Source organism: Peromyscus californicus, unplaced genomic scaffold (genome assembly GCF_007827085.1).
Source record: "Peromyscus californicus insignis strain IS unplaced genomic scaffold, ASM782708v3 Scaffold_18__1_contigs__length_77618521, whole genome shotgun sequence".
Lineage (NCBI taxonomy): Eukaryota > Metazoa > Chordata > Mammalia > Rodentia > Cricetidae > Peromyscus > Peromyscus californicus.
In genome coordinates this window covers 58532733-58549255 of record NW_026294480.1, presented here as the reverse complement: position 1 = coordinate 58549255, position 16523 = coordinate 58532733, and the positions used below count along the sequence as shown (strand labels likewise).

The 16523-nt window shown below is 45.4% G+C and overlaps 1 protein-coding gene across 8 annotated transcripts in view; it reads right to left on the bottom strand.

Annotated features, from left to right (window-relative positions):
* Pde8b (phosphodiesterase 8B) overlaps positions 1 to 16523 on the bottom strand; it is a 226730-nt gene that overhangs the window by 83604 nt on the left and 126603 nt on the right. For 4 of the 8 annotated variants that reach the window (XM_052743543.1, XM_052743538.1, XM_052743536.1 and 1 more), the window contains exon 2: positions 12610 to 12669. In XM_052743543.1, coding sequence (XP_052599503.1) covers positions 12610 to 12669 — 60 coding nt within the window. The remainder of the gene's footprint in view (positions 1 to 12609; positions 12670 to 16523) is intronic. The other 4 variants (XM_052743544.1, XM_052743537.1, XM_052743540.1 and 1 more) reach the window with 1 other exon arrangement.

Genomic DNA, 16523 nt, shown 5'->3' with positions numbered 1-16523 from the left:
CCTTGCACAGATTCCCCTCGGCATTCTTGAGCTCAGGAATCCAGAGTCTCTGGCAGTTGGAAGCCGGGGAAGCTTTACCGTCACGTGAACCTGTTTAGGGTCTATCTTGAGCACTAAGAATGAAGCCTCAGGGGAGCGAGGGTGGCCAGTCCTGTTTGTTGCCATGTTCCTGTGCCCAGGTGAAGGCTGGCACTTATGAGCTGCCCAGTAAAAGCTTGATGGTTGAGACAGTGAGTACTTATAGGGTTTATAAGAACTACAAGAAGGCTATTTCTATTTTATTTTTGAGAAAGGGTCTTGCTACGAAGCCCCGGTTAGCCTTGAATTCACAGCTCTTGAGCCTGCTGAGTAACTGGGATCACAGGCATGCGCCATTGCCAAGGGCTTTACTCTCATCATGTAGGAGTGAAGCATCCTTCAGCAATAGGGTACAATACAAAAACATAGTAAATGAAGGCATTGCTAAGGCATTTAATATTCTCCAGCATCCATTTCTGATTTAAATAATTGGGAATAAAACAGAAGTCTCTCAGCATGGAGGGCTTTTAAGGCAATACCATAGGTCATGGTAAGATACCCAAAGTGTTTCATTTACAATCAGAACAGAAACAATCCAAAAGTGCCCAACAGCTACCATTATGTTTTTAAAATACCATATTACTTGAACATTAGAAGCCAATAAGGAAGTAGACTCAATAATATAATGAGTCTCACCCACCCATCAGTCAGTTTCAGCAAAAGCCAACTGCTGGCCAATATGGGTTTGCTCTATCCCTCCCTCTAACCCAGTGGTTCTCAACCTTCCTAATGCCTCAATTCTTTAATACAGTCCCTCACATTGTGGTGACCCCCCAACCATAAAATTACTTTCATTGCTACTTCATAACTATAATTTTGCTGTTATGAATCATAATGTAAGTATCTGATATACAATCCCTGTGGGGGTCTCAACCCACAAGTTGAGAACCACTACTCTATCCCAAATCCTGTGTGTGTTTGTGGCAAATCCAGTCAATATACATCATGTCCACACATATCTGTTAAACAGAAAGATTCATTCCTATAAGGACAAAACCATAATACCACTTCAATGGTATTATGAACCTCCCCCAATAATCCCTGAACATTAGTAATATCCAAATATATCATCTATGTCAATCATCTTACACTCTGAATAATTTTCTGTTTTCTCAAATATCATGTTTCCAGGAGCAGAATAATATATTTTTTTCAGCATGATTTTAACATCTTTTTTTTTCTAGCACATGATTTAATACCATCTGCCAGAAAACATGGGGTGGCTCTATTTTTCTCAGAACTCATTCTGGCCAAGGTCTATCACTTCAGTCTGGGATGCTTCTAACCTTTGCAGACACTGAGACCCCACTAGAAAGAGGCAGGAGGGAGCTCTCCCAAGAGAGGTGAAGGGCACTGCCTGGTGGGTTATGATATTGGAAAGAAAGCCTTCAGACCAAACTGTTGCTATGGCAAGGACAATGAGGAAGATCAAGTTGAAGCTTTCTCGTGCAAAAAGTCATTAGCCTCCTCCTTGGTCCAACTGTGATATTAGGATGAGGAACAATGTGTAGAAGCCAAGAGCAAAAAGCCAACAGAATCTTTTGCCTCACGTCTGTCTGGCTATGCGATGAGTCTATAAACAAGAATCTCAACAAACCACACCCTTTTCCTTCCGATGATTATGGCTCAATATTGACTAGTACAATAAGAACACAGGTCTACTCTCCTCTTGGATGTGTGTGTGTGTGTGTGTGTGTGTGTGTGTGTGTGTGTGTGTGTGTGTGTTCATTCTTTCAGTTCTGTTCCTATAGAGAACTCTAATACACACACCTTTCTGATGTTTTGATACCTGGGGCTTTGACACTGGGGAGATAGTATTTCTCAGTTAATGAATTCCTGATTGCCCAGGTGCTCAGCATTCAGGACTCTGTCCTCCTGCCCTGATCAGCTCAGGACCAGGCACCCACAAACCAGAAACAATCCCTATGTCCACAGCCCCCAATTGCCCAGACAATTGTCCAGAGTGGTCAGTCTTAAACAGCATATGCTGCCTGCCCTTACTTTCTCATAAAAACACAGGAAGGCTTCCTGCAACTCTCACTTGCTGGTCCCTGGGAGTCCTGACTGGAGAGCATCTGAGTGGTCCTATTGGTGTGATGGTCTCCTTTCTTTATGAAATTTTAGCCATGTTCTCAATGGCATATTTTCCATGATGTATTAGCTTAGCCAAATAATAATTTAAAAAATTACATTTGAAATGGAGTATTTATATTAGAAAGGCACTTACTAGAACATTTCTTTGGTGATATTTAAACTTCTTTCCGTTTATAAAACATTGATTTAGAAAAATCAACCCAAAAGCAAAGTGAAAATCCATAGATTTTTTTTTCAGAGTACAAAAAACTACAGCAACCACCTTGTGATGTGTTGACCTACTCTAGAAAAATCATTCCTTCTCCTAGAAGGTGGTGGATCCGAGTCACCAGGACTGGACCTTCTGTCTCCAGCTCCCAGATCACAGCTGCTCTAAGGATAGTCCGTTTCCAGAAATGTGGATTCCAAGAAGTGAAACACAGAGGGTGATGACTGGGAACTGCGGCCACTAAGAGTAGAGATACTGGAGGAAAGACTTGAAGTTATCACTGTCAAAGTGCTCAGAGGTGGCCCCACTGCCACCTCTTCTGAGCCACGGCATTGTGACTCTTCCCTGGATTCTGCAAAAAACTGGACCTCCTCTCTCTCCCTCCCCCTGTGTGTGTGTGTACATGTGCATGGTGTGTGTGTGTGTGTGTGTGTGTGTGTGTGTGTGTGTGTGTGTGTGTGTCTGTGGCTGCAGTACTCAAGACCCTGGGACTGGAGCTCACGGGTAGTGATTGCCTAGCATGCGTGTGTCCCAGTCCCAGGGTCCTGTTGACTACCCAGGCTTTCCTTGAACTTACAGTCTGGAGCTGTAAAAGAACATCTTTCATTCTGGACTGACCTCTGCCATGTTGGGTTCTGTCCATGTAGGAGCATAACTATGGGCAGGCAGCTTCTTCTGCATGGTAGAACCAGATCATAAAAATGGCCAAAGAACAGTCTAGATAAGCACCGTGACCTCTGAAGGTTTCTGTCATGAACTTGCAAGCCTCCTACCTCAGCCTACGGAATAGTTGAGATTATGGGCCTATGCCATCAGACCCAGCTGTACTAATATATTTATTTCTTTACTTACTTACTTTTGGGCATAAGGTTGTTATTGCGAATTTTAAAAAGTAAGACATACAGCCCCAATCAGCTTTAAATATTTATAGACTCATGGTCATTTGTGGATATTTAGTGGCCATTCACCAGGGCAAATCTCATAAAAGAATTCTACAAAATATATTTCTTAGAACTCATCAGTAAAGGCATATGATTGAATTTGTTTTGTAGGCAGGAAAGGCAAACTGACCCTCCTGCTTACTCTAAACATATCATTCAACATTCATCTGAAGAATATTTATTTGGCGACATATGAGGCAGGTGCCAAGAACTGGTATGGAAGAGAGGACAGCCAGAGTCCAGCCTCTGCTCCTTGGATCCTGGCAGGGGACAGAGTTAGAGAAGACAATGACAACCAGACCACATCCTCCATTCTGGACTGCCCTCTGCCATGTTGGGTTCTGTCCAGGTAAGAACAGAACTACAGGCAGCCCCTTCTGCATGGTCGAACCAGATCATAAAAATAGCCAAAGTACAGTGTACATAAAACACTGTAACCTCTGAAGTTTTCTTTAAAAACTCTGTGAGGTTTGGCCTGTTGGTCATAACAGACATGCTGCTGTTGAGAACATTAGGGACACTGGGTGCAATGTATTGTCTTCCTCTCAAAGTGTCTCAGCAACAGCTGACCAGTGTTGGCCACAGGGAAATGACATCTTTTCTAAGCCTTGACAAATGGTCTTCAGTATTGCCAATGTCATGCATCAGTCCCTTTAAAGAAAGCCTTTAATGAATGTGGCATGTTTGTCTGGCTTCACTGACTTTGTGGCCCTTCATCCCCCTTATCACATCAATAAACTGTATCCACACTGGCTATGTGTCCAGTGTCCCTCAAAGAGGACAGCAGCAGCAGCAGCAGAAGCAGAAGCAGCAGCAACACCAGAAGCAAAAGCAGCAGCAGCAGCAGAAGCAGTAACAGCAGCAGCAGCAGCAGCAGCAGCATTCTCCCCAGGCATCTCCTCTAATCCTGTTTCTATTTGAGTGACATGTCTCAGCACCGTTACTTCTCATGGATTGCATTGTGTTTGTTGGTTCCTTCCTCCATCGGTGATCTATTTTTGTAGTGGGTTGTGTGGGTTTAGCATCAAATTCCAGGAGGCAACACAACTGTACCCTCTGCTGTCCATGCTTCATCTGAATGACAGATGGGCAGGAACCAGCGACAGAGATTTTGAAAGAGTGACATGGACGGTCACTGATCACGCTATTCGTGATCTGTGGGCTGAAGAGCTATTGGCAAGGTCCACACTTTACATAACTATTAACATGTAAGACACCCGGGTAACTGTGCTCTGAAGTCAGGGGGCTAGAGGTATTTAAGTATTCTTGACGTGGCGCACACTGGGTTACCCGCACTGCTTTTCAATGGAAGTGGGAAGTCCTTGTCTGCCAGGCAAACAAGCCCGGAGTCCAGCGCCCATAGAACTTAGTCAAAATCTTTTCATAACCATGAAGTTTCATTGGTTGTTCACCCTAAGGTAGAACAATGAAATAAGGGCTGAGGCAGGGCTGGGAGAGAGAATGAGGTGAACAGGCTGCTGGGAGAAACCATAGGGGCCCATGCTTGATCACATGCTGCAGGAATCCCCGGGTAGCAAGGAACTCTGGGAAAAACACATGTAACTACAGTCTACAGGTTAGGATTAGGGACTGCCCTAAGCAGTGCTGTGGGACCCCACATCTTCCCACCCTCCTTCAGCAATTTTCTTTGCCAGCCCATGCCATTTTGCTCTTACTGGGAGTCCTGGTCACAGTCCTGAGAAAAAACTCAGGAGTATCCTTGTAAGACTACTATCCTTTTGATAATGAAGCTATGTTCCCTGAGGAAAAGATGCAAACAAAACTACCTTCTTCCTGACCTGAAGGAGGTGCTGTTAGTGTTAGTTATGACTTGTGTTCTTTATTTCCTTTTTCCATTGTGTGTGTATGTGTGTGTGCATGCATGCATGCATGGGCGTGCTCTTGTATGCCCAGGGGTGATGTTGGGAATCATCTTTGGCCACTCTTTACTTTTTTCACTGAGGCAGGGTCTCTCAAACAAACTAAAGTTCACCAATACAGCTGGTGTCACTGGCCACCCTGCTATGGGGACCCCCAGTTTCTGTTTCTGACTGGAATTACAGGCAAGCCTACTCAGCTTTTCTTCATACCTGCAAGACAAACACGTTAACCACTGAATTGTCTCCTCAGCTCCTGATTTGTGCTCTTTCTTAACAAAGGTTTGTCGGTGTGTCTTCAAACAGACTCTCAACATCCATAGTGAATCATCCAACTTTCAGTGCAGTATGTTGGGTTGTAAGATACCTCTAGGTAGCGTAGCAAGAGTCATCTGAGGCATATCAACATACACAGATCATGTAAGATGCACCCACAGGATACTGAACTCTTAGTCAATTTGATTTGAAGCAGAGCCAATCAAGCATTGGGGTGGGGTGAATCATTGACCTGGAACTTATTATAAATGTTCCTAGGAAAATGATGCTGGGAGAGCTGGAGTTTGATGGGAGCTTCCTCTCGGCCAGTCACTAAACCCAAAGGACTGTGATTCTTTGAATGTGGCCACCATCCTCATTTTACAGACTTCATCTTGGATGATGACTAAGAGACATATCCAGAGCCACACAAATAACAGGGTATAAGTCGAGATGACCCCAGACTGGCTGGACTAGCTAGAAGGCACAATGTGGTGGCAGCAGGAGGGACAGACAGGAAGAGAGACACCTCTTCACTTCACCCCCACTGCTGTGTGGCAGCCGGCTACTCACAAGGCCAGGTGCTCTCTGACACAAAACCCACGCATAAGCCAGGCATGGTGGTTCATGCTTACCATCTTAGCTCCTGTGAGGCTGGGCCTAATCTAGACTACACAGTGAAGTTCAGACCAGCCTAGGCTACAGCAACACTGTCTCAAAACACACAAAACCCATATTTAATGGCTGTGGAAAACTTTATACCCAATATAAGCACAGAAGAACACCTTTTTGAAGGAATCTGCCTTGCTAAGAAAAGCTTAGGCCATGGCTGTGGGGATCCAGCTCCACATTTATTGGAAAGCCCAGTGTGAAGGGAGTGAGGACAGGGCTCCAAGCAGAGGTCCGTAGATTCTATACGCTGGGGAAATAAGCATGCTCCAGGCATTGATGAAGACGAGACCGCTTGATTTCTAGACAGTGCCACACTGATAGGAATTTACTGCTTCATAATACCCCCCTTACATTTTATTTTCTGGCCAAGATTGAAAACCATGACTGTCTCGGTGAGTCACATCCACTCACCCGGGAGAGATGCGCGGCACAGTTCACACTGCTCTTCTAGCACATTCTGCACCACCACCCCCCCCCCCCGCCCCGCGCGCCCCCCACCGCGCCCCCCCCAATGCTGTGCTCCTGACAGCACTGTGTGGCATGTCTCAGCCCCATGCTCCACACCCCAGTTTCCCCTGGTGAACTTGGAAATGCACCCCAAAGCAAGCACATACTGAGAGACTTTCATCTCGCCATTTCCTCCCAAGCTTGACTGATGTACCTAATTCATATTTTTGGCATTGCAGTGAAGCAACAGAATAGATGTTTTCTCACGGGGGGGGGGGGGCGCAAAAAAAAAACCAACCCAAAAAAACAAAAAAACGAAAGCACTAGGACATAGCTTCGTTTTTCTGAGGCAGTTATAAAATCAGCAGCAGAAACACAATCCACGAGCAGCTAGTGACGCCCCTGCTGTTAGAGGGTCTGAACCTCTGTCTGTGGCCAGAGAGCATCTTGCCATCTCCATTTATGGTGCATCGAGGCTTGCACATAGTAGTGACTCAGATTCTTAATGTCTTACATATTTTTTAAGTTTTAAAAAGCCCTTCTGTTCCCCTCCCCCTGCACCCAGAGCCTCATGCTCATACGTGTATGTAAGAGAGAGAGAGAGAGAGAGAGAGAGGAGAGAGAGAGAGAGTGTGTACTCTCATGTGCTGTGACTCTCTTGTGAAAGTCGGAGGACAACCATTGGAGTTAGTTCTCAGCTCAGGGCTGTCAGGCATGGCGGGAGACGTTGCTACCCATTAGGTATTTCGCTGAACCTAGGGCGCCCCAGTTCAGTCAGACTAACTGGCTAGTGAGCCCAGGAACTGAGTCTACCTCTCTCATGCTAGGGCTGCAAGTGTGTGCCACCAGGCCCAGCTTTGCATGTGGGTCCTGGGGATTTGAACACAGGTCCCCACACATGAGCAGTGAGCACTTCGCTGAGTGAGTCATCTCAACCCCTATACACACTCTTGACTACATGCCTCTCTGATCACTCTGTCTATGTTGCAACAGGGCTAACATTCTAGTCCTTTCTCTGGGTGGTGGGTTCTCACTATGTGTTTTATTATGGTTGAAAAACTGAGTACTACTCAAGAATATATATATTTGATATATTAGATACATAAGTATATATATATGCAATCAATTTAAAGTTTCAGGCAACTGTTTCAGTTACCGAGAAATGGCTATGAAATGGTAGTTTAATCTTGCAAAGGACAGATCATATTGGAAAGGACAGAAATACAGTGTAGCTTGAGATGTGATCAAGTTTGATCTCTTAGCATGTGCGATGTATGTATGCATGTATTATGTAATATAAATTCTTACTGGGATGTATCACTGGCTCACCAAAAGCCAGAGTTATGAAAATGAAGGAAAGAGCCACAGCCTAGGAGAAAAGGTTTTCTACAAATTCTGTCAAAGAACTTGTAATAAGCAGACATATAGAATTTCTTCTGGGTTGGGGAGGTGGCTCGGCGGGCAAAGTGCTTGCTGTAAGAATATGAGGATTTGACTTTGTACCGCCCCTCCCCCCCAGCACTCATGGAAAAACTAGTCTCAGCCGTGGTCCACAACCCCACGGCTAGGCGGCAGAGAGCAGAGCATCCTCCCGCCCAGTCTAGCCAAACTGGTGAGCTATGTCTTAGAATGTAAGGTGGAGACTGACAGAGGAAAACACGTGACATCCACCAGTGGCCTCCACATGCACAAGCACAATGTCCACCCACATATGTGCACACATGCTTATAACACACACACACACACACACACACACACACACACACACACACAAATTTCTTCAACATCCTTGAAAAATTATCTCAATTTAAAAAAATGGACAGAAGATCTAGACAAATAGAAAGTGTGGAGGAGCCAAAAAAGCAAATGAGAAAGATCTTCACTGGTCATGGGAAAATGCAAATCTCAACCATGGTCTATGTACCTTATCCACTAGGGGAGCTGAATTAAAGACAACACCCAGCTCTGCATTGGGAGCACAGTCTTTTGTCCCTTGTTAGAACGTAAAATGATGCAACTTGGTAAAAGGTGTAGGAGTATGTTTAAAGAACCAATTGTTTTCCTCAGTGCTGGTAATCAAACCCAGGGCCGCGTGCCGGCTCAACTAGGGTTCTGTTACTGAGTTATAACTTCATTTTTTTGGGGGGTGGGGGAGGGGGGGTGGGGGAACAAAACGAAACAAAACAAAAAAAACACACTAAACACATTTTGTTCTTGAAATGTGTTAGGTAAATTTTTAAAAATTCGGATTTGGAAAAGAAGAATGATCACATGATTTTATACATAAAAAAAAAATCCCAAGGACTCCATGAAAAGGAAAGACTAAAGACTGCATGGGGGCCGACAAGATGGCCCAGAAGACAAGGGTGGAATGCCTCAGCAGGTAAGGGTGAGGTTTGACCCTTGGAACCCACAGGGCAGGAAAGGACTGGCTAGAGTTGCCCTCTGGCCTCCACACCCACACCATGGCACTTGTATACTCTCCCGCCAATAAGTGAATAGTTTTTAAAAGGAGCTCATGAATGAGTTCAGCAAGGGTGTAGGCTTGGCGATGCCCACGGCCATCTTGAAAACTAAGAATCAAGTTGGTGACTGGGACTCACTTCACAATTTCAAGACCCTTGCCAAAGGACAGACATATAACGTAATTTATAGTTGACTGGTTTGGTTTTTTTTGTGTGTGTGTTTTTGTTTTTAAGATTTTAAGTGTGTAGTCTGAGTGTGGGTACGTGCACATGAGTACAGAACCCGCAGAGCCCAGAGGCATTGGAAGGCCCTGCAGCTGGAATTACAGTACTTGGGAGCTGCCCAGCATGGGGGCTGGGAACTGGACTCGGGTCCACTGAAGGGGCAGTGCAAGCTAACTGATGAGCCATCTCTCAGCCTCCTGGTGGACCATTGGTTGTCAAAGGTGCCAAGACAATGCAGCAGCAAAAGTATTTTGAACTGGCACTGCCGGGATACCTGGGCGGCCCATCCTGAAAGGAACCAGCTCTATCTCATACCACAAAGCTAATTCAAAATGGACTGCACAGCTCCAGGGAGAGGGTGAGACCCCAGAACCCTCAAAAGACGGCAAAACAAACCTCCAGGACTTCAGGTTAGGCAGGGGATTCCCTGAAATCCCCCAGTATGACATCAAAAGACACCAAATGAGGAGAATAAACTTCAGAAGGATGCTTACGATATACTTTTCAAATAAACCTTAAAAACATTTGAGGAAAGAGTGACTATTACGAATGGACACATAAATATGAAGGGTAAGTATATAAATATGAGCTACAGTGTTCAGAAGGGAAGAAGGAGTAAGGAGCTAAATTAAGGGCTTGAACAGTGTCTGCAGTGTTGCTCCTGACTGGGGAGGGGGAAGGTTCTCTGAAACAAATAGGGCATAATGTTAATATTTGATAGAAGCAAGTAAAACAGTTTATAGTTTGGCAAATTACATTCTTAAAAGGGCAATGTCTCCTTATCATGAGCCTTCTCTGCCAGCACAGCACAGGGCAAAATGGAGGTGAATGGGATTGACGTAAGCCTGAAGTCGTCCCCCAGGAAGTGTTGTGGAAATGGCTTTGAGACTAAACCCACAGTATCAGCCCCCATATTCGTCACTGCCTTGATTCAAAACTGGAGTTCAAAGTGCGAGCCCTTAGAACGATGACCGGAATTTTCCACTTGCTTGTATTCTATGCAAATAGCTGTGGCTTGTGTTTCTCTCTCTCTCTCTCTCTCTCTCTCTCTCTCTCTCTCTCTCTCTCTCTCTCTCTGCTCCTAAATTTGTTCTCATCAAATTTTCCCAAGCTAAGCCTCTCCCTTTCGTTGTTTTCTTTTCCCTAAATCTGTAATTCCTTTCGAGCAGCCATGAAGCACTAGTTTTCCTCTGCTCGAGTCTCAAGCGGCACGTGTCTTTAGTTGGGTCTTCGCCATCATCGTTAGCCTGGGTGGTGTGCCTGCATCTCCCTTGTTCCAAGGCTAGAATCAGCCTCCGGGTTCTGACAAGCTAAGGCTGTGATGAGAAAGAGGCACACTTACTCAGGACCAACGGGCTACTGCGTGCAAATGATTTAAATGAGGGAAGAAGTTCAGGAAGGGAGAGGGTTGAGGGAGTAACAGCTGCTCAATGGTCAGTGCTAGAGCTGGCCAGTCCTGCAGCCGAGTGGCCTTCCTGGCTTTGGCACCCAGCTCTTCTATCTCAGAGCCCTGTAGGCTACTTGCTTAAATCACCAGGGACACAAAAGGGGGGCTTTTCATCCTCTTTTTTTATTATTATTTTTAAGAATTACTAATATAAGTTGGATAAGTAACTATTTTCTATAGATCTTAGTCCCTGGCTCCTGACCAAGAAGAGAAGCCTAGACATTGTTTTGTTTGTTTTTTCCTTTCCTTATTTAATTTGTATATTACTTCTTAATATTTTTACATTTATATATAATCACATCATTTATCCCTTCCCTCTCCTCCCTCCAAACCCTTCCATATACCAATCCTTGCCCTCTTTCAAATCATGCCCTTTTTTCACTAATTGTTGTTACATATTACTGTTAAGTCCAAAGTGACTCCCAACCCCTCAAATGATAGTGACACACACAATGTTGTAAATGACAGTCTGGGCTCAGCTCAGGCTGGACCGTGGCTGGGGAAACAGAAGGATTGCCAGTGGATAAGCAAGAGCCTAAACTCAGCATTGCTCAGAAACTTGTGAAGTGGGCTTCTGCTTGTCAGGAAGAGCCATTACTCACTCTCCTTATCTGCCTCAACAGCCTAGAGCTGCTACCGTCTCTAGTAACACACACCTACAATACACATCGAAGTCCCCATGCCAGCTTCCGGGCTCTTCTGGCCCACAGTCCCCTGCCTCCAACTTATCTAACTTCCAGTTCTTGCTTACTTACTGGCTTTCCTCCTGATGCAAACATACCCCTTTAAAACTGGCAAGGCTTTCCCCACCTTTTGCTACTCTCTCTGTCCCCCAAGAAAGCCACCGCAGTTTAAAATTCCCCAATAAACCTTTCTTTCCACCCATGGAGTGGTCTAGTTCGATGGCTTTACTCTCCCCTTGCTTACCATTACTTGGATGTATGTTTTTGGTGTGGATCATTTGGTACTGGATAACTCCTTGGTGTGCTCTTCCCTGGGGAAGACTGTTTCTCCCACTCCCAGTCTTCCTTAGCTGCCTGTAGTTCTTTGTGTAGGGCTGAGACCTCATGGGCTTTGCCTAGGCCACTTGGGCATGTCTATTGTTGTCCTTGTTCTTGCTGTAGAGACTCTATGGGTGAAGCTTCTGACACTCCTAGGAAAACAATCTCACAGCAAACTCCCTGTTCCCCAGGCTCTCACCATCTCCCTGCCATTTTATTAGTGAACTACAGAAGAGAGTGGTCCCGCCATCTTTATTTATCAATAAAGATACTGATCAACCAAAAAAATCACCTACATGCATACTGTGCCCACATCATTTTGACTCCCAAACAACAGTACCAGATGTCATTACTGAGCATCTTCCACAGGTAGACAGTGTTTTACAACAGCATGCAAGGCAGGGTTGTTACATTGATAATCCTCTGTGAGAAAGGAAATCTCATCTCCCCTGTGCCAACGGGGCATAAGACAGAGGAAGGAAACAATATGCACACACTCATACTGTTGAAGAGGCCGAGCCAGAGTCACACCAGCTGTGGCTCTCAGCAAAGCCACACCCTTCAACACATGCTAGTTACTTCCTCCCTTTCTGTGGGTGGCAGGATGTTGGGCTGTTCTTCCCCACAATCCATTGGGCAAAGTAGGGTGTTATTTGAGTCCTCAAAAACCAATCTGATTCTTGGAGCATGATACTGATAAGACAAACACACACACACACACACACACACACACACACACACACACACACACACACGTATGTGTATATATATTTATATATGTATTGGGGAGGGGCAAAGATGGCTAGCTGTTGTTAATCCACAAGACTGCTCAAACATTGCCCATATAGCATAGCCATGTACCCCGGCAGCAAAGCCCCTCCTGAGGGATGGAACTATACCTGGATAGGGTCCTGCGTCAGTCTCATGGGCCCAATGCGTACCTCCGCAGAAGACACCTGCTAAATAAAGGACATCACGTGAGAAGTGTTATATCTTCAGAGTAGAGATTGCTAAATCATTCCATACACAGTAGACTATATTACACCACTTCATAAATGATGGACGAACCTAACTCACTGACCTGGAGACAATTTAGGAAGCGTCCTATACAATCCTTTCCCATTCACTTATGTGAATCTATACACTGTATGCACTGGGAATATCCATAAGACTATATCTCCAATGGTAAGTGGCAGGACTTTGGGGGTATTTTTGCTTCAGGCCTAAGACTTTTATAATAAGCATGAGCTGTTTTATTTGGAAAAAAACAATTCAATGATTATTAACTGAGCACCTACCGTATACTAGGAGCATCATTATTATAACTATACTATGTACTCTACCTACTGATAATCTGAAATTCCAAGAGTGGAACATGCTAGAGCATGTCTCCTGATTAAGAACTACCTCTCCACTCATACCTGTTTCTTTAGGCTTTAACATGAGGAATAAACAGCTCATTCTTATCATGGATACTGCCTCCATCTCAGTGGTATTTCCTCAAGAGGACACAGGGGTACCACACCAGGACCACAAAAGGCTAACCTTTGCTCAGGCTCCTTGGGCAAGACTGGAACTCTCAGTTGCTCACTAGTCCACACTACCTACCTAGTTGCCCTTGGCTGCAGTGGAGAGCAAATACCTATTTGCCTTTACTTGTAATCACTTTACTTGGATTTCTAAAAGTGACTTTTCTCCAAATGAATCTGGATGAAGGTCTGGACCGTATCTCCAAGGACCCAATTTTTTTTTCTCTAGGTGACTACAGTGACTTGCCACTTGGAAGGTTATCCTGCCTGAAACACACCATGACGGCCTCTGTCTGTCTGTCTGAAGAAGCATCATCATCAAGCAGTATGTGACCAGGGACATGGCAATGACCCCGAGCCAGGCTTGATCCATTAAAAAAAATAACAGAAAAGTCCAGCTTCCTGGGCTGGGGATGTGGTCAGTTGGTAGACAGCTGGAACGCATGGGGCCTTGGGTCTGGTAGTACACAAATGGGCACAGCAAAATAGGGTTGTTCTCAGCCACATCAGTTTGAAACCAGCCTAGGGTATATGGGACCCTGCCTCAAAACCCCAAACCAAACAACAGCAACTCCAAAGCAGAATTTAAATTACACTTTGGAAGATCCAAACTATTTCCCCTTCCCCCTTTTTTCCCCTCCCCATACTTAACTCTGGTCACTCAAGCTGTAGTCCCCTCCAATGTGCCCCTATTCCTCTCTCTGTAGGGTGGACTTTCCACTTCACTTCAGATCTCATTGTTAGGAAATAGGGCCAGCAGAAATCCAAGACCCAAGAGACTCCCGGCAGGTAAAATCCCCATAGCCTAAGGAGTCTGATCCCCAGAACTAAAATACAGGTAGAAGGAGAGAACTCCTTACACAAGGTTGTCCTCAGACCTCCACATGTGTTCTGTGGCATGCACCATGAGTGAGTGCATGCACATACACATATACCAAATAAATCAAAATTTAAATATAAGAAAAATGAAGCATCAAAGGAATAAAATAAAAAGGGCTTGCTTTGGGAGGCTAAGAGTCCGAGGGTAGGATGCCTGCAGGAAGAACTCAAGCTGCCCCGACAAAAAGAGAATTTGACACATTGCCTTGTATCCTTTGGCAAGTCCCCATCAGGCACATGATATGTGACCCGGCTAACCTCCCTCAGTGGTGGGAGGCAGCTAGTTTAAAATCCACCAGGAAGCTGGGCAGTGATGGTGCACACCTTTAATCCCATCACGTGGGAGGCAGAGCCAGGAGGATCTCTGTGAATTTGAGGCCAGCCTGGGCTACAGAACGCATTCCAGGACAGCCAGGGCTACATAGAGAAACCCTGGCTCAAAAAACAAAACAAAATCCACCAGGAGACAATATGATGACGGTGAACATACCCTGCCTCTCTGTCCCGGGCATTGTGCTAAGGTGTGGCCTGAACAGGAGACCAAGCAATGGTCATTGATGGACAGCACCATTTTAAAGGAAGATACTACCTTCCTGCCCCAAGACAGGAGAGACCATAGATTTCTCATACAGCCACAATGGTCCCCACTTTGGCCTCTGCCTGGGCCAACTTGGCAGAAGCCAGGCTGTGAATCTCAGTAAGAGGAATGCAGAGCCAGGTCCTGTCCCAGGTTCCTAACTGTCCCCTACTTACTCCTTCCATCTCCTTGTCCATCTGTCCCCACCTACGACTGTTACTCCAGCTTGGGTGCCTCAGTTTACCAACTCCTCTAGCCCTGACCCATACTTTGCTTCATGTCTCTTGTCTTGTCCTTTCCTTCTCAGGCTATGCTCTGGGTCATCTGACCTTGGCCTCAGTATCCATGGAGGTCAGCTGTCTCAACAGAACCTGACTCTTCAGGATGGCCCAGGCAGTGGACAGCAAAGGATAGCTGCAGTGCTTTGCAAAGCTCCGTTTCAAAATTCGCCATCTCATCATACAAATACACGGATGCCTGTGTGGCCAAGCCAAGAGTCTACTTCAGAGGGTGAACTTTGAGTGACTGAAGATGTGTAGGTGTGCAAGTTGGTTCTGCCTGCAGGAACTGAGCACCTCTGCCAGGGACAGAGTAGTCAAACCAGGGAGGAGGCCATAGACCACAAAATCTTATTGCTCAGAAAGAGGGAAGGATGGGGACAGAGATGATGAGATAAAATTCTAGGCCACATCAACTACATGGCTTCCCCAGTCGCTTAATTAGTACAGTGTATGCTTAATCACACTGTACAACATTTGCCATGTCATGCATTTGTGTGTATGCATGCATGTGTAAATGAGAATATACCTATAACTACACAGAGCCATGCACTTCCCTTCAGATGAGCTAGTTCTCAAGGGTAGATAAGAAAGAGCCCTGCTTTTAGTATTTGCTGATTTTACCAATGGTCATAGAGCTTGGCTATGCTGGCATAAAAAGAGAGATCCCTTGGCTCTGCGCCTGGGAATGCACCTGTCCATCCCATGAGAGTTGGTGAGTGAGAGTTGGTGAGTGCAGTTTTTATTGATCTGCAAATATCCATTGTTTATTTTTATTTGCTAGTTTAGCTGCATATAGAATTCTCCTTTACAATTAGAAGTTGAGACAGAAGAGCTAATTCTGGTTTGGGGAGATTGAAGAAGCATCCGTGAAGTCAGGCAAGCCATGAAGAATAGGAAGATGAGAGTAGGCTGAGGAGGAGAGTCTAGTCCCGGAAGAGCCTACGCACAGACAGGAAGGCAGAGGCGTGCCTGGGGGAGGGACACAGTGCTCAGAGCGTGTGTTACGGTGCATAAAGGGGAAATCTGGGGGTGAGGGAGACCCCAGGGAGGAGCCTTTTCATTCTGGAGGCAACCATCCCCATGGTGTAGGATTCTGAGTTACCATGATTGTATTTGTGACCAGAAAAACCAAGCTTGCCCACTTCCTGAACAGACAAGAGCAGAGATTTAATAACAACAAAATGACACAAAGCAAAATATTCCTCTGAGTGGGAACAAGTGACGGAGTGAAAAGCAAATGGGAAAATTCGTCACGGTGACCAGACAAAATGCAGGGAGGAAGGACACGGCTTGACTTCCTTTCAACAGGCATGAGCTCCAGCACGAGCCTACTAGTGCAGCATGGGTTTGCTTGGGCTTGCTATCAGGGGCTACCTTCTCTGGTACTGATTGCCACATCCCTTACTGGTTTCTGCTCCTGGAAACTTGCTGAGTAACTTGGCATTGACTTTTTTTTTATTTCATTTTTTATTTAAGAAATTTATTCATTTTACATACCAACCATAGATCCCCCTCTCATCCCTCCTCCTGCTTCCCCCACCATCCTT